Consider the following 22,797-nt stretch of genomic DNA (forward strand, 5'->3'; position numbering starts at 1 on the left):
GGTTGGGGTCTGGCCCCAGTTCAGTCTTCTGTTTAAAAGGGGAGATATGTGACAGAATGACCTGTCATACAGGGGCCCAAGGTACTCAGAGATGGCTCCAGCCTGGCTGCCAAACAGGCAGGAACTCCATTGTGTAAAGTAATCCCATTAACAGGTTGGCTACCAGGGGGATATTCAGTAGCTAAAGGGGATTAAAGGTTGGGTTGTCTACATGTATCTGTTGATTTATGTTAATGAAGTTCTGTGGCTATATCAGTCTATGTTTTACATCAATAAACTGTTCATTCCTGCTGTACTCAGTTCAAGGTAGTTGTGTCTACTTATTGGGTACAAATAGCAGGGTTCCAAGGTGCGCATGCTGGCTGGTGCTGGAAGTGATTCCGGGGACAACAGGAGGATACATGTGGGTGATCTCTGGGAGTTACTACAGCTCTCTTGGTGAACCCGTTACACACATTATTTGTATTAAAATGTCAGAAAACACAAGTGTTAAAAGGCCCTAATACATGAAATACTTTAGACATAATGGAATCAAAACATTTGCTACTGCAAACATTTTTAGATGAAAAAGTTCCATTCTATTCAGTGGAACAAAACAGTGATCACATTATTCTTCACGATATTCTTGAAAATTTTTTTTATTCCTTTATTAATTTATGTAAACTATTTTTTCATGTTTAATAAAAGCTATGATTTGCCCCCACGCTTGCCACTTTGCTCCCAGAAATGCCTTATACCCCCCTATATGCCAATCTGCCCCATGATATGCCTTTTAACCCCCTATATGCCACTCTGCCTCCAGAAATGCCTTATACCCCCTATATGCCACTCTGGCAAATAGGGGTTAAAAGGCATATCATGGGACAGAGTGGCAAATAGGGGGGGTTTAAGGCATTTATGGAGGCAGAGTGGCATATACGGGTTTAAAAGGCATTTCTAGAAGCAGAGTGGCATATAGGGGGTTAAAAGGCTTTTCTGGAAAAGCCGCCCCACACACACATGACTTACCACTGCTTCCGACTCCCTGGTGTCTGGTGGCGGCAGCGGGTGGAGGCCGACGTTTATGAAATTAAAGGGGCCGCTCCGCCCAATGGCTGTGCATCAGCTCTTCGCTGGCCCCTTTAATTTCACTAGGCGCCACAGACAGGCCAGCCCACCGGGAAATTTCCCGGTATCCCGGTGGGCCATCTGGCCCTGATCTGGTACCTCTAATGTAAAATATCCCTAAGAGGCTATGTCTCAACCACATATTTAGCGCAGCCGCATCAGTGTTATACACTCGATGCATTCTACTAAAAATACTATTCCATTTGCAGCATGAATCACTTCTTAGTTGTAGATATTATTGTTACACTGCAGTAATACAACAGTTATAAAATCAAACAAGTATAAGTCTAATGTCTGACAAGGGAAATTCTTTTGACATGTAAGCGCACATATGACATCATCACATGTATTCCCTTTTCCAGAGACACTCCAGCCATCATATGCACTGTAATGCCTCCCCCCCTCTTGCAAATGCATAGGGGGATTCTTACGCATGGATCATCGGACTGTCCCTTTAACTGATGTCAACATGTTACAACTGGAATTCCACACAAACATATGCTTGTGTGGGTTAGCTCAGCCTCCTACTAATATTACCTCCTCCCCTTGGCCTTTCTGCATGCATCTATTTCAGTGCCTCCCCTGTACATGCTCCAAAGGGCAATGTCATTTCAGGGGGTTGCAGCTCTCGGGGAAAAGGCGTATCTCTTTGGTAACGCCTCTGACTTTATGGATCTCAGGCCTCGGGTCTGACGCTCAAAGAAGTTACCATGTCTGGAGAGCTGGTGTCTTTGGAGCAGGTCCTGCAGGAGCACATCCCGGCAGAGGAGCTCAGAGAAGTATGGAGGCTTTTATATGGGAAAGAGCTCAGGTGAGATATATTGTTTGTTACCCTACACAAAGCCTTATAATTCAGTCCGATAATTATTTTACTTTGTACATGAGTGTAGACATTGTTTGGAACTGGACTCCTATAATGATGTTATGTCCCCCTTTTCTTTCCTAGGAACCTGGCTATCCCAGATCATGTTACGCAAACAGCCGTTCAGAGGAACTTTGAGTTGAAGGGGTACATCTTTGAAGCAGCGGCAGAACAACTCCGACGGCCTCGTATGGTCCGAGTAGGACTGATCCAGAATAAAATCCAGTTGCCAACCACCAAACCAGTACTGGAACAGGTGAGCGATTTATAAGGTTGTTGTGCATGTGTTTTAGGATGAAGACGTTTAGACGTGAATGCCTTACGTACGAGCCTGTGCATAAAGCTTTACATATGCATTAATACAGATGATTGATTTAGGAATTTTGTGTCTGAATCAACACAAAAAGTAGTGATATGTTTTCTTACAAACGCCATTAAAAAAGTCACAACATTGCATTGCATTTAGTTTAGGTTACTACACTAGAAATCTGTCACTTTGTCCCTGGTAACACCTGTTGTGTGAACCTCTAAGACACAATGTGACCACAAGTATGTTTTGAAACTAGGAGCCTTGAATGAAGGGAGCTCAGAAGTTTACAGGCGCATGCACTCGCAGTCATCAGTGTTTTGACAGAAGGCCACACGTGTATAGCATTCTGTGACTATGTAGCAAGCATTCTGGCGGCCGCATTTGTAGTTTTATGGTTATCCCTGTTCTGTCAGTCTTAGTAAGGCTGAAATCATTCGAGTGATTTACCTATAAATTGGGAAGCTAACACAGTGTATTGGTGAAAAGTTGTGCATTACACAGTGACAATTTCTCCATTTTTATTTTGCAATTGTGCCTCTTTGTTTTCATGTATATAACACATTCAGACACCTGTATAAACATTCACAGAAGCCAAACTAGGCTAATGAGACCTATAAGTAGCGGCATTTCTCTACGTAGCCTCCTATATGGCTCATTTTTTATGAACCAGTGCTCCAAATTGTATAGTACAGTTTCATGAAAATCTGTATATTCTTAATAATAAACAAATAATTTGCAGGAGTAAGAACGCAATCTAGAATCTCCCGCTTACTGTATGCAGGCACCTATATGTATGGATAATGTACACTGCGGAGCTGCATCAACTCTCTGGTCACTTTACCTCAACTCCTGGCTCACCGTGTGGGACTTAGTACTGTCCTAGTGTGTCAATTTCTGTGCGAGATAGTTAGACTTGGAAGATACAGTCCACCCCCGACACCATGTGTCAATACTCCTCATATCACATCACCGTTCTTTATGTACAGTCTCCCCTTAGGGGATAGCACTTAGGTCATGGCCTAGCATAAAACCCCATTTCATTTTGGAGAACCTAGGTCATGGGACTCTGTTACAAATTGATGAGCAGTGTGTAGTGTAAAGCAACACACATCACCGGAACAACTGGTACTTAACACTGATGTAACACAAATGAAGGGCTGCATACATTAATGGAAAATGCCTGGTGGAGCAGCCGGCCGTTCTTCTCGCTGAGGCTGGAAGTACAGCACGGCGCATTATCCAGGTAACGGGCCAGCTTGCTGTATACTAAAGACAGTGCTGCGCCCGTGCCGTGTACATGTGTATAAGTAACAGGACATTACACTGACCATACATTGCATTTTTCATTTCTCTCCACAGGTCACCGCCTTGCACAGGCGCATTGCTGACATTGTGGAGGTAGCGGCCATGAATGGCGTTAATATTGTGTGTTTCCAGGAAGCTTGGAGTAAGTATTTCTTAACTTTATATCCCAATAGTTCACATTACATAAACTGGTATACACACTTCTCCCAGATTCCTACCCCTTCAGTAAGACCCCTAGTAACCTATGTCATTCCCCAATCACCCCCTCAGAGAATATATTAAAGGGGCCGTTTTTCCTCTGAAACATGTCTCCTGAAAGCCTACCAGCTTGGGGGGGGCGGGGGGAGGCAAAATACAAATCTCTTTTCATTTACGTTACTCACTTAGAAATGATTATTATTATTTATTGTTTTATATAGCGCCATCAAACTCCGTAGCGCTGTACAATGGGTAGACAGGGCATAACAAGTAGTATGTAACATAAAAAATTGACTAACAGAGACAACAGGTGAGGAGGGCCCTGCTCAAACGAGCTTACAGTCTAGAGGGATTTAGACTGTCTAAGAATTCCTCAGATAAATGATCTGCAGTAATATGTTACATATAGACAGGACTGAGCCTGGTCAGGCAGGTAAATGTGTAACAAGCTGTAACAGCCTGTGCCTCTTGTCAAGGACAGGCAGGTTCAAGGCAAGGGACATCTATTTGCCTTTTTTTTGTGTAGTGTAAAATAGATGAAAGGGACTCTCCAGTGGACAATGAATGCTTACGAAGGAACTTTTAGTTTGTAAGTATTTTCAGATGCTTTCATTGAACATGGAAAAAGAAAAATCATAGGTAGAAGCTGCAGATCGGCAGCTCCTGTTATTCTTCATGCTCTGCATGCAGGAGTCATGAAATAGCTCCCATTGGACCCCCTACCTGTTTAATTGGACCCCCTACCTGAAGCGTTTGGCAAGTCTGAGCAGTAGTTAACTGGCAGTAACGTGTGATGAGATGTATGGTATTTTGCTGGATAGCAAGAGGGCACCATGCAAATTTAAAGGGATCTCTCCTCTAGCATCTCCATTAAAGTGCATATGGTGGCTGGAGTGTCCCTTTCACAATTACATTAACTGTTAACTCTATAAACTGCAGGAAAGTGTATCTGTTACGTGCGTATGAATGTACACAATGCAAAGCATCAAACTATAGCCTTACTAACTAAACAGAGATAACAAAAATGTCTTCTCATACCAACACAATATTACTTTTTCATTTTGCTGCCCTCTGTATTGCTCCATCTCTCCATATTTATTTTAGAAGTTTGTCAGGATGGAGTGTCTCATTTCACTCACTTTTATTACTTGTGTTAACTCAGGGCTTGACAAATTTTTTTAAATTTAGGAGCCAGCTAAAAAAGTTAGGGGCCAGGACTTTTTTTTGCCCTACACTCACACTTTGCCCCAGCACTCACAGTCTCACACTTTACCCTAGCCCTCACTTTGCCCCAGCACTTTGCCCCAGCACTTTGCCCCAGCACTCACACTTTGCCCCAGCACTTTGCTCACACTAAATAGCACCAGTGCATACCCATTAATTAACTCTGTCCCCAGTTTCCATAGGCATCTTTGTCACTAATAGCTTCCCATGGTCCCATGCTTCGTGACAAAGATGCCTACGGGAAACTGGGGACAGAGTTTGTCTTTGCCCCCAGTCTCCCATAGGCATCTTTGCCACTAAACATGAGATTATGGGAATCTATTTAGTGACAAAGATGTCTATAGGAAACTGGGGACAGAGTTTGCCTTTGCCTCCAGTCTCCCATAGGCATCTTTGTCCCAGCCTCCCACTGCCAAGCATCCCCCAGTTACTTTCACTTACCTGACCCGGATGTGCACTCTGTTGGATTCCCGCTGCTGCTGCCGGTGGCTCCACCCATCCTCCTCACTAAACGGGGCTGGCACCGCCCACAAAGCTTATTGAGCGGCGCCGGCTGACTCACTTCTATTTCGAATCGACAGGGGTGTTTTAAGAAGCCGTCCCCGTTGATCCGAAATAGAATTGAGTCAGCTGGCCAGTGCGACTCAGTGACCTTCGTGGGCGGGGCCAGCCCCGTTCAGTGAGGAGGGTGGGTGGAGCCGCCGGCAGCAGCGAGGTTGTCTGCATCGCACAGACGCCTGCTGCTGCTGAAAAGGAGGATCCAAGTCCCCTGCAACGCCGCGGGGGATCTGGATCCTAAACCCAATTATAGGTTTGGCTCACAAACACCTAGGCGCCAGGACAAAATTATCAGGATTTGTCGAGCCCTGTGTTAACTCATATTGCCCCATTACTGTACTCGGGTACACTCACTACCTGCTTTTATCCATTGTATATACCATCTTTGCCCCACTTTCCCTATTCATGAAGTCTGCACCCTAAAAAAGCCGCTGCTTTCCTTTACACATACGAGTCACTTGGTCATCCCTTCAGTTACATGAAAGGTTGTCCTATCCACCTTCTTCTGACTATCTCTCCAGCAATGCCCTTCGCTTTCTGTACGAGGGAGAAACTTCCATGGACAGAGTTTGCTGAATCTGCAGAGAATGGAATGACCACCAAATTCTGCCAGGAGGTAAGAGCACTACCCAGGGCATTCACACTTTTTTACATTTTCATTTCTGTTGATGTTGGTGCTTGACCATCTGTTGGGTGGGTAAGCTGTCACAATTCCAGGTCTTCCACTTGTATGATTAGCAGCATCGGTCTACAAAAATGTGATACACCTGAAAGAACCCAGCAGTCTCTTTCAGAATTAAATGTTCTTATCTTGAATTAGTACATTTACTTAAACCATCCCTAAGACAGGGTTACCTGGTACACAATATGGATGTACTTAAAATTTCTGTACATGCAAGGGCTGATTACAACTACAGTAAGAGCAAGTCTAAAATAAAATCTGCCTGTTTCAATAATCTTGTTGAATCTAGACTGTTGTATGTAAAGACTTACAATGCAGTACATACTACATAGCATGTGGTGAAGGAGTATGTAATTCCAGCATGGACACACGGATTCCTGTGCTCATATTACCTGAGCTAAGCGCATTGTTGTTCAACATCATGCATTTGCAGTTAGCAAAAAAGTACAACATGGTCATCATATCTCCGATCTTGGAAAGAGATGAGTTACATGGGGATACTCTGTGGAACACGGCTGTCGTTATATCAAACACGGGAGCTGTTCTGGGAAAAAGCAGAAAGAACCACATCCCAAGGGTGGGTGACTTTAACGAGGTGAGTAACCTGGACTTTCCCAAGACAATGTCTTATCATTTAGGTTTTTGGGTTGATGTCTGGATTATGGGGCTTCATGCTTGGACTGGCTTTCATAGTGGTGGGCTAGACACTTTATAAAGGACTGTTAACTACAACACACAGGTATCTTAACTTTGTAGTCTCAGGATGTGCATGATTATTACTCCCCATTGTGTTATATCGCATTATTATAAGATAGACTATGCAATGATGGGTAAGAAACCTTCTTGATTAAATGCTGGCTCTGCCACAAGCTGCTGATTTCATGTATGCTGGTGAACATCCAAAATATCAACTTAAATGCTTTTTATGACGATAATTCAGACATATCATGAACTTGTGGGTTGGAAAATAAAAGTAAAATGTGAATTAAAATAACCTCTCATTTTTGGTGCCTGCACTACAGTCCAGTTATTACATGGAGGGAAACACAGGACACCGAGTATTCCAGACAGCATTTGGGAAGATTGCCGTAAATATCTGCTATGGGCGGCACCATCCCCTGAATTGGTTCATGTACAGCATGAACGGAGCAGAGATTATTTTCAATCCTTCAGCTACCATCGGAGGGCTTAGGTAATGGAGCTCCAGAGGTGTTCCGCATTCCTGGGTCAAACTGTTATTATTGGGATTATCCTATTTAACAATTTACAGAGTCTCCAGGACAATATATACACCAAATAACAAAAACAGTTATTTTTTTAATTTTAAAGAAGGAGTGAAGGACCTTATATCAAACTCCAAATTGATAAAGAGAGTCTAGTTAAGATCTGAATAAGATTGGTCACCTAGAAAAGACAACTTGTAACAGCCTGCGTTTTCAGATCCTCCCTCCCTGTACATAATACGATATGATCCAAAAGCCCCTCAATGCAAACAACAGGTCAGCCAGAGCATTGGTCATACTAGTAAGGCATACATACATAAAAGGTCCAATCATAGAGCACTTTTCTTTAAGCCCAGTCCTGCGTGGCTAACATTTCCCACAGTGACAAGGCTATATATAAATATGGGTTTTATGTGCAAAGAGAGAGGACCTACCAGAGGACCTGTGTTCTGTGCCGGGTGGGGGAGTGACTGCTGGACAGTGTTGTGTGCGGAGTGGAGCTGCTACACACTGTTGTATGGGGATAGGGGCCTGCTGAATAGTGTTGTGCTAGAGGGAATACAAATAGAGAAGAATGAAGAGAGTGATAAGAAAGATAGGGGGAGAGAGCAGGAGAAAAGAAAGATAGGGAGAGAGACGAATGTGCTAGAGAGAGAAAAAGTACATGTTATTTTAAGACACACACACACACACATATATATATATATATATATATATATATATATATATATATATATATATATATATATATATGCAAACAGGGAAAAGAAAAGAATGTCGGTGCGCTAAGCTAGTCACAGGCTCAAATAATACAAATGTATAATACGAGGCCTACCAAACAGGTGTAAGCATGCTGCAAGAAACAGTGTATTGGCTGTACAATGTATACAAAAAACAAAAAAACTGTCTGCGCTTCTTACCCTAATAAAGTTGGCAACAAATATATAAACATAATATAAATGAGAGGTTTTGGTTATATGAATTGGCCAAAGCATAATTAAGCTCACCCGCCACGTCAAGGCACACTCTCAATAGGGTGAGACCTACTCTCATCTCCTACATAGTGGGCACACAAAGCAGTTTATACTGCTACCAAAACCTTATTAATGTGTTGGGGGAGGTGCAATTAAACCTCCTCCCTATTAACCCCTGGACAGCAAGCTGCAACCAGACTGATGAGGAGCCAACAACCTCAAATATGTGCAAACAGGGAAAAGAAAAGAATGTCGGTGCGCTAAGCTAGTCACAGGCTCAAATAATACAAATGTATAATACGAGGCCTACCAAACAGGTGTAAGCATGCTGCAAGAAACAGTGTATTGGCTGTACAATGTATACAAAAAACAAAAAAACTGTCTGCGCTTCTTACCCTAATAAAGTTGGCAACAAATATATAAACATAATATAAATGAGAGGTTTTGGTTATATGAATTGGCCAAAGCATAATTAAGCTCACCCGCCACGTCAAGGCACACTCTCAATAGGGTGAGACCTACTCTCATCTCCTACATAGTGGGCACACAAAGCAGTTTATACTGCTACCAAAACCTTATTAATGTGTTGGGGGAGGTGCAATTAAACCTCCTCCCTATTAACCCCTGGACAGCAAGCTGCAACCAGACTGATGAGGAGCCAACAACCTCAAATATGTGCAAACAGGGAAAAGAAAAGAATGTCGGTGCGCTAAGCTAGTCACAGGCTCAAATAATACAAATGTATAATACGAGGCCTACCAAACAGGTGTAAGCATGCTGCAAGAAACAGTGTATTGGCTGTACAATGTATACAAAAAACAAAAAAACTGTCTGCGCTTCTTACCCTAATAAAGTTGGCAACAAATATATAAACATAATATAAATGAGAGGTTTTGGTTATATGAATTGGCCAAAGCATAATTAAGCTCACCCGCCACGTCAAGGCACACTCTTTTTTTTTTTTTTTTTTTTTTTTTTTTTTTTTTTTTGTTTTTTGTATACATTGTACAGCCAATACACTGTTTCTTGCAGCATGCTTACACCTGTTTGGTAGGCCTCGTATTATACATTTGTATTATTTGAGCCTGTGACTAGCTTAGCGCACCGACATTCTTTTCTTTTCCCTGTTTGCACATATTTGAGGTTGTTGGCTCCTCATCAGTCTGGTTGCAGCTTGCTGTCCAGGGGTTAATAGGGAGGAGGTTTAATTGCACCTCCCCCAACACATTAATAAGGTTTTGGTAGCAGTATAAACTGCTTTGTGTGCCCACTATGTAGGAGATGAGAGTAGGTCTCACCCTATTGAGAGTGTGCCTTGACGTGGCGGGTGAGCTTAATTATGCTTTGGCCAATTCATATAACCAAAACCTCTCATTTATATTATGTTTATATATTTGTTGCCAACTTTATTAGGGTAAGAAGCGCAGACAGTTTTTTTGTTTTTTGTATACATTGTACAGCCAATACACTGTTTCTTGCAGCATGCTTACACCTGTTTGGTAGGCCTCGTATTATACATTTGTATTATTTGAGCCTGTGACTAGCTTAGCGCACCGACATTCTTTTCTTTTCCCTGTTTGCACATATTTGAGGTTGTTGGCTCCTCATCAGTCTGGTTGCAGCTTGCTGTCCAGGGGTTAATAGGGAGGAGGTTTAATTGCACCTCCCCCAACACATTAATAAGGTTTTGGTAGCAGTATAAACTGCTTTGTGTGCCCACTATGTAGGAGATGAGAGTAGGTCTCACCCTATTGAGAGTGTGCCTTGACGTGGCGGGTGAGCTTAATTATGCTTTGGCCAATTCATATAACCAAAACCTCTCATTTATATTATGTTTATATATTTGTTGCCAACTTTATTAGGGTAAGAAGCGCAGACAGTTTTTTTTTTTTTTTTTTTTTTTTTTTTGTTTTTTGTATACATTGTACAGCCAATACACTGTTTCTTGCAGCATGCTTACACCTGTTTGGTAGGCCTCGTATTATACATTTGTATTATTTGAGCCTGTGACTAGCTTAGCGCACCGACATTCTTTTCTTTTCCCTGTTTGCACATATTTGAGGTTGTTGGCTCCTCATCAGTCTGGTTGCAGCTTGCTGTCCAGGGGTTAATAGGGAGGAGGTTTAATTGCACCTCCCCCAACACATTAATAAGGTTTTGGTAGCAGTATAAACTGCTTTGTGTGCCCACTATGTAGGAGATGAGAGTAGGTCTCACCCTATTGAGAGTGTGCCTTGACGTGGCGGGTGAGCTTAATTATGCTTTGGCCAATTCATATAACCAAAACCTCTCATTTATATTATGTTTATATATTTGTTGCCAACTTTATTAGGGTAAGAAGCGCAGACAGTTTTTTTGTTTTTTATATATATATATATATATATATACTTTTGTATACCAGCATTTATTTGTTATCATTGAACCACCATCTACAAGTAAAAGTTCTCGTGATCTCTCGTTTTTCTTTTTGTTTGTTTTTTTAAAAGCTCTTCTTGAACTCATGCTCATCTCTCATTTGTAATTCATGACCTGTTGATTCTCTTGCAGTGAGTCACTTTGGCCCATAGAAGCCAGGAATGCTGCTATTGCCAATCATTGTTTTACCTGTGCCATCAATCGTGTGGGAACTGTGAGTGAACTGTTACTGGACATACTGACCTGTCTGTTTTTGTAATTCATATAATGTTTATGCTTAGATCATACAACTTTTTTTTTTCAGGAGCACTTTGAAAATGAGTTTACCTCTGGAGATGGCAATAAAGGTATGTTGAACAAGGAAGAACAAGTAGATTACCTACAAGCTTAATCAACCCAATACCATTAAGGACTAGCTAAAAACAACCGATGAGCTGGGGTGGTTTTAGATTATAGTGCGTTTTCCCAAGTGTATTAATTTTCTACAGTTAGAAAAGGTAGAAGTTCAAAATGTAAGTCATTGGGCACTCAGTAAGGTCAGAGAAAATATTAACTGCTCCGTCAACAATGAACTGTAGTGTGATGTGCAAATAAGCTGTACTTGACTCATGGTCATGTTTTTAAGTACCTAACTTGGATACTAATACACTGACCCAGCCAGTTTACCCGCTGGAGTGCAAAATTGTTGTTGATAAAATATGTTCCTATTTAAATCAATGTGTGCAAATCCCATGTTGCTTGAAAATGGTGCATTTTGATGTTCCATGTATTCCTCTTACTTACGTTTACGTGACTTTTCCACCTTTAACGTAAGTCTTTTCCACCTTTAATGTAAGTCTTTTTACAGCTCTTTGTTGCTTCTTAAGTGTATGACCACCATTTTTGTCCTTGAGCTCCCCAACTTTAATTACAATTTGAGGAACTAACCCATGCGCTTTAACTACCATCTACCATGGAAAGACCTGTGCCTTCCACTACATGTGAACAGGTGTGATGCTTTGTATTGATGTACTATATAAATGAGGATCCAGCCTCACAGATTTCATTCTCTACTTTCAGCCCATCATGACTTTGGCCATTTTTATGGCTCTAGTTATGTGTCTGCTCCTGATGGGAGTCGAACCCCAGGGCTAAGCAGGGTGAATGATGGGCTGCTAGTGGCTGAGCTGGACCTGAACCTTTGTAGACAAACCAACGACAAATGGAACTTCAAGGTACGTTCCTGTGGAAGCAGGCTGCATGAGATCATACTACTAGCTCTATGACTTGGTTATGTTCATATTTAAGGTTCATATTTAACATAATTAGCTTGTTAGAAGAAACACATGTGTGTAAAATTTAAAGCAACATATATGGTAAGAAAGCCTGGTTGTCCCCCATCAGAAAAGGCCAGCATTGCTGGTAAAATGCCTTTCAGCATCTACAGAACCTGCGAGTGGTGAGTTCCCTCCTGCAGGTGATCAGCAGGAATTTTTTTTTTAAAAAAATAGGAAATAAAAAAAACCTTACCATTTAAAAATGGCATAGCATGTGAGGGATCATTTTGGCTATTAAAATCTCCTTTTAAACATAAACCATGTTTATGTTTAAAAGGAGATTTTAATAGCCAAAATGATCCCTCACATGCTATGCCATTTTTGCTTGTGGGGTGTACTCAAAATATGTTACTGAATGTTCATAGCATTTTTGTTTATTCCCATAAAAGATACTATAACCAAAATTACAAAGCATGAGCAAAAAAAAAGTTTATTTTGGTCACATAATCAAAAATGGCAGCTGACACCACCACACAATAAATGAATTTGTTAAAACTATCTATGACTTGTGTATTTTGCTTGTCAGTGTAACTGTTCGGGCATTTTACAACCTATCTAGTGTACTGCTGCTAACAAATTTACATGGTTTATGAGGACTGACATACCGCACATAGAATGTGGCATACAAGTATCTTTTGGAATAACTCATTAACCTTTACAGTGATTGACGGAAACAGAACACAAATACATTATAGCCAACAGTGATTGATTAAATGGATGACTTAATGTCTGTTCTGGCCATTTGATTGACAGATTTAAGTATTGTATTGTACTTCTTTGTAATAGTATGATCATGTATTTGCTCACAAATGTACCGATATACACAACTTTCTTTAGCATAAACTTACTACTGTCACCCAATTCCACATTACAACTGTTGTTTGTGGAACGTGGTTCCTAAATGCCTGGCTGTGCACCATTGGAATTGTAGTTCACAGCACCTGGAATAGAATCCCAAAGGTTATTTGGCATTCTAGTATTTTGTTAAAAGACAAAAGTTATTATTTCAAGCAAGTATTTTATCCATTAATCTATTAATTCCTTCCTTGTGCAGATGACTGGACGTTATGAGATGTATGCAGATGAGCTGACCCAGGCCACCAGCCCAGATTTCCAGCCTAACATTGTGCGAGAGTAATGAAAAGAAGGAACACATTTTTAAGTAGCAACTGTGACACTTGTCTTTCATACTCCGGACCAAGAGATAGTGTGGAGACATTTCTGTGTAGCAGAACTGCCATTTGCCAAACAGCAGGTTATGGTAGATCCGTATATAAAGCGTTCAATATTAGTCTGCTACCAGCTTTTGGTGTAGTAATACCTATACAAGTATATATAATCCTCACATTCAGTAGCAATCATTGGTCCACCTGATGGTTTCGGCTTGCATCCTACATCAGGGTTTGGTTTATGTATTGACATTCATTGATAAATGATATATACCCATTTTCTTTGTAAAGACAATTGGTATGTAAAAAAAAGATATAAATGCATTTTTTTTTAATAATAATTAAGGTGCAAAAACAAATGTCTTTGCCTCAGCTTTGTCTTTTACACCCCCAACATCCATACGGATGCATAGTTCCATTTATTAAGTTCTTTTTGTATGTAAGTGAAAAAGTTCACAAATACAAATGATAGGTAAAAAAAAGGATCTGCACACGGCCAAGAACAGGTTAATGACATCTGAAGGACCTATGAGAAAAGTCTTATATGCAACATGCTTTAAGCTTAATAAAAAGTAGAAGTCGCTAAAAAAATATTTTTCTTTGAGTTTTAAATAGTGTTGTATACATTAATGTAATTTTTTCCAAAAAACATTATTGGCGGATCACAAATTTAGACAGGCATGTTATATTTTGGTTACGTTCCAAATTCCACACTGAGGTAATGGTTTATAGCAATGCTTATGAGGTTTGTTTCCCCATAGAAACAGTGCGATACACGGGAATGTTGGTTATCTTTGAATAAAACTTGGTTTTATTCCATTCTGCTCCAATACACATCCTTAATCTGCAGACCATTGCTGCCAGTCACACTGAGATAATTCTTTATGGCGATGCCTGCGAAGTCCCACTGGCACAAAGAAATCATTTCCTCCGTAGACTCATTAGAGAGTCCGGCTTAGTGACTTAGACTGAGCCATTGTTTACAACGGCAATATGATAGAGTCAGGGGGTTTGCCTAGTAGATTAGACCAACACAAAAGAGCTAGAACACAAACAAATATGCAGCTGCATGAAAACATAATATTCTTCCAAAACTAGAATGTATATATCCGGTATATATATACATATATATATATACATATATACACACACACACACAAATATATATATATACACACTATTAACACATTTTATCCCCCTTGAGTTCTACCTTAAGGCTTGACATTCTACTTTTTACCACAAGGCAATATTCTTGCATTTGTTTAGTGGATTGGCCAAAAAGATAACTGACCTAAACGCATACTGCAGAGTAACGAAATGAGAATGGTGAGTTCTGGAGAGGGCACAATAAAAATTGGATTTGGAGGAATATTTTGGAGTTGTCAGTAGTCATAAGGAAGGGATTGTATATATATATGTTGGATTCTTTATCAAGATATTTACCGATAAATACTGGTCTAGGGTGTTCTTACAACAGCTTATTGGTCAGCAACCTATGAACACAAAACAAGCAAATAAACTAAATGTTACTTCATCTCAAAAAAAAGCTTCAAGGACACAGGCCTGCAGGGAAGGTTATCTGCTAATGAGCAAATGCTCAGAACTACAGTGCCACCTACAGAGCTTTGTTTCTGTGCTGTGTTCTCCTTCGTGACATAAAGGTAAGGAAAGTAATTATAGTTCACCCATATGGGACTGATTAATCTTATGATGACTGCCTTCAATATACTTGCACTCCTATAATTACAAAGTATAGATTGTTGTTCATGCTCTATGGATGGGGCATGTTAATAAACATAATTTGTGGCAAGTTATTATATGTAGAGCATTCAGCATATTAACCCCTGTAAGATTATATATACCGTATTGGCTCGGATATAGGCCGCACCCTAAAAGTTAAGTGCATTTTTAAGGAAAAAATTTTCTTAGTTACAAAAAACGTAGAATAGATATGCTGCCACTCTGCACCCCCCGAGATATGCTGCCACTCTGCCCTCAAGATGTGCCCCCCCCGACTTACCAAAGCAGACTCCCGTGTGTCTTGCGGGGCCGGCAGGGGACACCTACGCAATACGCGTAGACAACTTCCGGTGCCGGCACTTCTGCCGGCATGGGAGATTGTCTAAGCGCATGGTGCAGACGTTAACCGGCTGCGGCGATGCGCGTAAACGACCTCTGCTGCTGGCACTCCCCCCGTGGGAAGTGCTGGCAGGGGAGGCTGTCAGAGCGCATCGGAGAGTATGATACGGGTCCCCTGCACCGCTGCGGGGGATCTGTATCCTTACCCTGCTGCCTGCCCGGCGCCTGGAACTGCATGTCCCGGGCGTTGAGCGCTAGACCCCGAATATAGGCCGCACCCCCACTTTAAAGACTTAAAGTGGGGGAAAAAAGTGCGGCCTATATTCGGGCCAATACGACAGCCTTAAGACAAAACTCGGGTAAGAGGTGCAGTAGCCAGATCACCACTCATGGACAGCTGTTTCTTGATGTAAAAATGTAATTTTGCGTGTGTGCGTGCGTGCGTGCATATATATATATATAGTAATGTACAGAAGGAACAGTGTGCGACTAGAACAGAAATGTATGGTACATTTACAGATTTTAGATTTTGTACTGCACAATTAGGTGCATTGTAGGGTTGCCTAAAAAGGACTCCCATATATTTTTCTGTATGTGGCATATTTGTATTGTCACCACAGTATTTAGCAATGTATGCTAAGCACACTTGACTTGGAAGAGAAGGTGATCCTGGTCACATCTCCTTTCATAATAATCAGGCCAGGACATAAAATTAATCTACATATTAACTCAACCTACTAACTCTACAAACTTTTGCCACAGATCTCAACTTCCCTCAAGTAATGAAATAAAAAAGTTATGTAAAGAATTATGTGACAGTAGTGAATGATATTATAACTATGAGTATTTAGATGGAATAAACAGATAACACATAACACTACAGAGCATATTAAAATATTTTATTATAAATGCACTAGTGACATTTTGCTGTTTGGGTGCTTCAGAACAGTAAACCCCAGAGTGCTGCAGGACTATCGCCTGAAGAAGACTTCCTGTGCATAGTGTACCCAGTGTGGACTCCTGCAGTTTGAAAAGCCCACAAATAAAACTACCTTCACCACAGCTTATACCTCTGCCAGGCAATACAGTTCTGTTCCTTAAACATAAAGGGCTGTTAAGGCCATGTTTTTTACATCATATTCTTCTTTATCTTCTGCGCTGCCCTAAGCCAGATTCCTAGATCTCCCTTTTAACAGCATATCAAGCTGTTATGCATTAGCGGGTCTACCACCCTAGGCCAGAATATACCACTGTCTGCTACACAGGTGGGTTAATTATTTCATGGGCCATTAAAATGAATTAATATGACCTGCAAAATATGGTAACTCAACCGGATTTGAATTATCATTAAACTGGGTTTCAAGGTATTAAGATTATCTAAATACAAGAAGGGACCAGTTTTAGTTGGGTTTTTTTCTGTCTTAAACATACAATTTGTATGTCTCCTATTAAACTACCTTGCCTCACCCTTACACAAGAACACTGAGTGACCCTTGTGAACTAGAATATGCATACCATGAAGGAGTTGGGCAGTGGTATCGTGTTCTCATTTTCTGTACAGTTACGCAGAGGGACAAAATATAATATATCATGTAAATACACAACCTACACCATGCTGCAGTGAGCATAACCATTTATCTGCTTGACTATTCTCTCCAACATATAACCCGGCATATTAAAAATATTCCTGTGGAAGCATTATCGGGGTCTAGTGAACACCATTCTAGTGAACTGTATTTCTCGCTCAGAATCTGTGATGTTTTTTTGTTCGACACAATTTGTCTCCGAATCCCACTGAATGCAGAGAAGGCTCTGCTGACCGCGTGACTCCATCCTGAGTAAAGCCGGTGCTCCGCCATAAGCTGCTGCAAAAGCAAGAGGTCAACTGTCCACATAGATGAACAAGATGTCCTCATCAGTGCCATAGCTGCTGCGAGCTTCCTCAAAGTTTGTAACGCTTGTACGACACAGCCCTAAGTATAGGAAGAAGTATTAGAGATGTCACCCATGTGCTGATGAGGTACACTGAAAACCGGTAAATGTTAAGAACTACATATTGGCATTACTTACGGTCGGCATATCCTGGGTTGTTGTAGAACAGACTGCCAGAACTCTTGTTGTAGCCACATAACACAATAAAGTGACCCTGGTAGTCACTGCTCCTACAGAAGCATTTCTGTCCAATAGGAAGGAAGCAGCAGTACTTGACTCTACTAGGACACAGGTCACATAGAAGCACCACTGCATTCACGAGCACAATGGCTACATGTCCCTGGGAAAGATGTTCCTCTAATTCCTGTATGATCACAGTGCTGCAAAGAGGAAGACAACTACTCATGTATCAAGAAGCCTCAAGCTTCTACTCTAAGATTCCTAACAGCACTGATCTAGATGAACACAAAAAAAACAAATCTTAGGCACATCTGAATTGGGCCTGCATGGGTCTCCTCTCTTGTGCCGATGTTCTTTTTAATGCATGCTTAGAATTTCCACACCTTATCCAGTTAAGTATGACATTTACACATTATTATACACTATTGTTTCACCTATGAACTCCAGGCCAGGAAAGACATTAATATAAAAGGTATTTTTTCACTCTGAAGGAGGAGGTAAGAATAACAGATGAAACAGATACTGTTTTCTAATAGTTAAACATACTGATATGCACTAAACTATAAAAGGTCATACAAACAGAAGGAGTAAATTAATAGTATTACACAACAAAGGAGTATTTGTGTTCCTAGAATTCTGGTAAATCCAAGAAGAAATAATTCTGCTATCTTAATCCAAGTCAAAATAATTCATATTTTCTGATTTCAATATAGATAAGACAAGGAAATAGCTTGTCAGCTTCCCTTTGAACAAATAATATAACTATCTGTAATATATGCTTCCTGTACAAGTGATTTCATCTATAGTCTACATATAAAAAGTCACATCCCACAACTTCTAGAAATGCTGATGGTAGGAAAGATACACAATTCAAAAATCTAGTTATGCGTAATAGTTTTTTCTCCACGTACCGTTTCTCCACATGCACCCCTCGAGCTTTGGCTTGCGCAAACAGCTGGTTCACTCGGTTCTCCTCTGCATCGAAATGTTTCCTATAGAACGACTAAATCAACAGGATCAATTGTTATCGTTGATTATATAAATATATCTGTTTTACTTAAGTCCACTCTATTTTTTCAGGATCCCTGCATATGTGCATATATTGGCTGGAGTGTTATTTTAAGATTACAATCCAGACTAAACCGCATAAACTCGAGGATCACCATGGAAAAGCACCAACCTGGTTCTTATATCCTTTATCTACACCCAGCGTCTGCGTGTAGAACCGATGCTTTACTCCAAAGTGCTGCATCAGATAGGCCAGGTCAATGGTCCAGATGCTCTTAGTGAGGTGCAGCTCTTCCATGGCATTCTGAAAGTCATCTTCGTGCAAGAGGTTCAAGTACCTGTAAGGGAGCAAAATACTGGTGTGGAAAGGTGTAGTGCTTACCCACAGGTACACAAAATAAGAGAGAAACTATTTACAAACATATCAAGGAATGACAAATACAAGAATTAAACCAACATGTCGGGCTACGGGAGGACAGAGTTTTTAACATATTGTTAAAAAAGATGTGTAGCTTATTTTAAAAAGGCAATGAATACACCATGAATGCATAGGAACATAGTTGCTGTGTCTATTAAAGTAAAACTCTCATAAGTTGCAGGTTAATGCTTATGACACCCTTTTTCCCCCAATTTGAATGACAAGAGAGAGCTGGGAAACGTAAGCATTTTTTTCTCAAATCGAAAAATGTATATATTATTATACTATGCCATTTATTGAATGTTGAGTGGAGATTACTCACTTTAGTACCATGCGGGCACAGGCCAAACCACAGTCCCAGTGATATAGTTGCTGAATGAGTGGAACCTTCAGCTGGACATGATCACCTGCAGGAGAACACCGAAATCATAAATCCATCACAGCAACATTATAGAGGTCTGTCTTGGGTATTCTATCAAGAAGATCAATAAATCTACCAATCTTACGAAGGTAATTATACAACGTGGAGGTTTTCTTTCTGTGGTCACCTTGGGGAATGCAACAAGATAAAAGTCACGGATTCACTAAAGTTAAGCCCCAGAGTCAATCCCTAGTGTGTTGTACGTATGTTTTTTAACTGAAGGTGTGCAATTGCAAAACTCATCACGGACCTCTTACGGGTGATTTATAAAAGTAATCGCAGGCCTCACACCAGAGGGGGGACAAACTGGCAAAACCATGATTGCACCCGAGTATAAATGGTTTTGGAATACAATTTACCAAAATGTAACAGCCACAGCGAGAAATTAACCAGATTTACACGATAAAAAAGCGGCACAAATCACATTGAAAAATGTTTTTACTGCCAAACATATAAAATTAACCCTTGCATCTCAGGTGACTGCACCACACCTCTAGCAGGCAAGGATAAATCTGGTAATACCATCCATATGTATTAGAGTGCATATGATATATCACACACTCCTCATCCCCTTATACACAAGCCCAATGCGGGTGAGAATCTCTCCGCGGGACAGTATTCGGTAGGGCGTTTAAGAGCATGCAGGCTACCAAGCATAGATTGGGGAAAGCGCCCTGGATGCAGTGTATGGAAAAACTATTTCAAGAGCCCTTGATACAGGACTTGTAAAAAGATACGTTATGTTAATGAAGCTCTAGTAGTGTTAAACGGAAACCGGACTGTAGAAGTACACAGAGGAGGTGCACTCGGAGGACGTGTATGTTACGTATACAGGAACAGGCTTCCTCTGTGGCACGGACGGTGTCTGGCAGCCCGGTGTGGGGGTGTGCAGTCTCCCGGTGCATTAATAACAGCTACTAAATGTATGCTCTGCGTCTGTGAACCTTAAAACCCTATTCTAACGAGCTGGATAGTCTTATATTCCGGCCTAACAGGGCGCTGTCCGAAAACCCGTCTCCGGTAAATGGGGTCGGAAATAATCACACACGTGTGGCGGTGCGCTGGGTACCGGCTGGCTGCACAGCAGCTTTGCTCCCCTCGGAGTGTCCCGGATTCTTCATGCCGGTCAGTCAGTGCCTCGTAGACTCAGGGATTCCCTCATACCGGTTCCCCCTCTAGCCCGGGACTCCCTGCGTGTCCGGGGCGGAACCGGAAATAGCTCAGAGGGTGGATAATAAGACAGTTCTGCATAAACAACTTTGATGTGGAGACGGCGCGCAATGTGTTATATTATTAGGGGGCATGTAGAACATGGGGTGTACTGCACTGTACTGCACTGCTCTGCCCGGTGTGGCTCTAAGGGGTATTTGCAGCTGTACCGGGATATACATGTATATACAGCTATATTAAGTGAGGCAGTTATGGGCACATACGTAAATAAAGAGTAAAGCTTTACATGGACAATGAAATCATACGGAAAGGCGCTAAAGTACAGCACCACACAGTCGGCTAATTAGCAGTAGTATAGCCACTAACGCAACTAGAAAGAAAATAAAATACATCCTCGGCCTTTAGAAACCAGTAGGATTGCTATTGTTTTCTGATTTTGAGTGCTGTTTAAACTTGATGTCCCATTATCTTCACAATACCAATAAAAAGAAAGCAAAGGGCGTTGGTGGTTTTTGTATATCGTATTAGAAAATAAATATATATGTATATATATATATATATATATATGTATGTATATATATATTGGTTGATATGGTGCAATCTATTAAAGTCATAGTATTACATGATTTGGATTTGCGGGCACAAAGGTTTTGGAGGGCATGGAGTATGATCACCAGTCATATTTACAGGCGTTATCTGCTTGATGACGTGGAGAATGAGATGCCATATGTCTGTTGTACAACAATTCAGTTCAGTTAGATATTTGTTAACAAAGTGGATTGCACCATGCCTCACTTGTATCACCAGGTTCCAACCCACATAATGCTAATATTTTCACACAGTCCTGAGGCATTATTCCCCAAATTGTCCTGAAAATCCGAACAACGATTAGGAGAACCAGCAATTGGGACAAATTGGTCAACAAATAAAAGTGATTTTTTTGTTTTAATTAACGAGAGGTACACTTTGCAGTGTACGGTATATGTGTGTAAAATAACTGAATTAAAGAACTCAACCTCCTAACACACTGGATATTTGCAAGATAATGGCCCTCATCTCTTTCTGTACCAGCATGTCTTACATGTGTTAATGTTATTGTTAATTTTGAATACCCCCATCATTTTAGTAAATACAATGTATTGTAATTTAAACATAAAGAAACACTCCCAACACAGGGTTTTAATTAGATTCTGTACTATGTTTGCCAATAAAGTACTGTCTATGCAGAACCCCCAAAGTCTGTTATTCTCAGTTCTAGAGATTGCTCCTTTACTTACATTTTTATGCTATAAAGGATAACTTAACCTTGTGTGCTTTCCTTTCCATACATTTCACATGTTAATAAAAATGGGGCTACGCATAATCAGAAGAGTCTCATGGTCAGATCCTTAAAAAAAGGTTAATCCACAACACATAGGGATAAAATACAATTAAATTACAAGACTTAAAACTATATAGGAAGGAACTACAACATGTATATATTTCGGGGAGGAGGAGGAAACGCTCGACCTGCCCCTCCCTTTGTCCAAAACCCAGCCTAGCTGACTACCATAAATTGCGGTCTGTGATAGGAACTTTGTTTTCTGGCGCTTGTTTTTGGTGGAATTTGAAGTGGGCTGTACTGCTGCTACGGAAGTTACCTAGTGCCCGGCTGCTTCCGTTTCCTGCGCGCCGTGCATTGTGGAATAGGCGGGACGCCATTAGTTCGTTCAGTTGGAGCCACGCTAGTGAGAGAGCTGTGTATCAGGTAAGCGACAGCGGGAAGCTGGTGTTTTGCACGGGGTGGTGGTGTTTGGGCTGGATGGGCAGGTTCGTTATTTGGGGACGTTTCTTTGGGAAAAGTGTGGGAAGCGGGGTTAAAAGTGAATGCGTGCGTGAATTTGTGGACTGGAGGCTACGACGCAGGGTGTTTTCCCCCAGGGTTTAATGTATGTATGTATGTATGTGCACAGATAAATAAGGCAGGCACTTGAGTCGGCATTATATTCTGGCCTCTTAATCTGTCCTGGCGCAGGCTTTGGATGTAATCTATAAGAAGAACTAATACACCTTGGTCAGAAAACATTGATTTGTATAGCGCAGGTGTATTTGGTAGCGCTGTACAATATGTAAACGGGTCTTGGTAAGTGGTGCATCAGACTATAGTGCAGAGTGAGACAAAGGGTAAGCAGGTCTCTCCCCAAACTAGGTTATAATGGCGAAGCTTAATACTACTTTGTGCTCCCTTTTGTTGGGTAAGATGGCGG

The 22,797-nt window shown here is 41.0% G+C and overlaps 2 protein-coding genes across 3 annotated transcripts; one reads left to right on the plus strand and one right to left on the minus strand.

Moving 5' to 3' along the window:
- The first annotated feature begins 1,712 nt into the window (after window positions 1–1,712).
- On the plus strand, window positions 1,713–13,465 carry UPB1 (beta-ureidopropionase 1). Its single transcript, XM_053470403.1, has 10 exons — window positions 1,713–1,918; window positions 2,054–2,225; window positions 3,639–3,726; window positions 6,086–6,180; window positions 6,680–6,841; window positions 7,269–7,438; window positions 10,991–11,072; window positions 11,163–11,205; window positions 11,918–12,072; window positions 13,229–13,465. Exons 1-10 carry the CDS (start codon window positions 1,818–1,820, stop codon window positions 13,310–13,312), a joined length of 1,152 nt encoding a protein of 383 aa, XP_053326378.1. The 5' UTR covers window positions 1,713–1,817; the 3' UTR covers window positions 13,313–13,465.
- A 3,310-nt stretch (window positions 13,466–16,775) lies between these two features.
- Window positions 16,776–20,589, minus strand: GUCD1 (guanylyl cyclase domain containing 1). 2 transcript variants are annotated; one of them, XM_053457291.1, is made up of 7 exons: window positions 20,451–20,589; window positions 19,283–19,367; window positions 18,715–18,880; window positions 18,446–18,537; window positions 17,493–17,734; window positions 17,198–17,395; window positions 16,776–17,151 (listed from the first exon to the last, which is right to left on the minus strand). In XM_053457291.1, exons 1-6 carry the CDS (start codon window positions 20,500–20,502, stop codon window positions 17,304–17,306), a joined length of 729 nt encoding a protein of 242 aa, XP_053313266.1. In that variant the 5' UTR covers window positions 20,503–20,589; the 3' UTR covers window positions 16,776–17,151; window positions 17,198–17,303. The 2 variants fall into 2 exon arrangements, with proteins under 2 accessions (XP_053313266.1, XP_053313259.1); XM_053457284.1 differs by having other exon boundaries at window positions 16,776–17,395; window positions 20,430–20,589.
- Window positions 20,590–22,797: the final 2,208 nt, after the last annotated feature.

The sequence above is a fragment of the Spea bombifrons genome, chromosome 1 (genome assembly GCF_027358695.1).
Source record: "Spea bombifrons isolate aSpeBom1 chromosome 1, aSpeBom1.2.pri, whole genome shotgun sequence".
Taxonomy (NCBI): Eukaryota; Metazoa; Chordata; class Amphibia; order Anura; family Pelobatidae; genus Spea; species Spea bombifrons.

Bases quoted from the DNA above. Each gene is read 5' to 3' on its own strand.
- UPB1 (XM_053470403.1), top strand. From the start codon at position 1,818: ATGTCTGGAGAGCTGGTGTCTTTGGAGCAGGTCCTGCAGGAGCACATC. The intron at 7,439-10,990 runs GTAATGGAGCTC...ATTCTCTTGCAG, and splicing joins GCTACCATCGGAGGGCTTAG to TGAGTCACTTTGGCCCATAG. The intron at 11,073-11,162 runs GTGAGTGAACTG...TTTTTTTTTCAG, and splicing joins CCATCAATCGTGTGGGAACT to GAGCACTTTGAAAATGAGTT.
- GUCD1 (XM_053457284.1), bottom strand. From the start codon at position 20,502: ATGAAGAATCCGGGACACTCCGAGGGGAGCAAAGCTGCTGTGCAGCCA. The intron at 18,538-18,714 runs GTTGGTGCTTTT...CTGTTGATTTAG, and splicing joins ATAAAGGATATAAGAACCAG to TCGTTCTATAGGAAACATTT. The intron at 17,735-18,445 runs GTACGTGGAGAA...TCCTCTTTGCAG, and splicing joins GGGGTGCATGTGGAGAAACG to CACTGTGATCATACAGGAAT.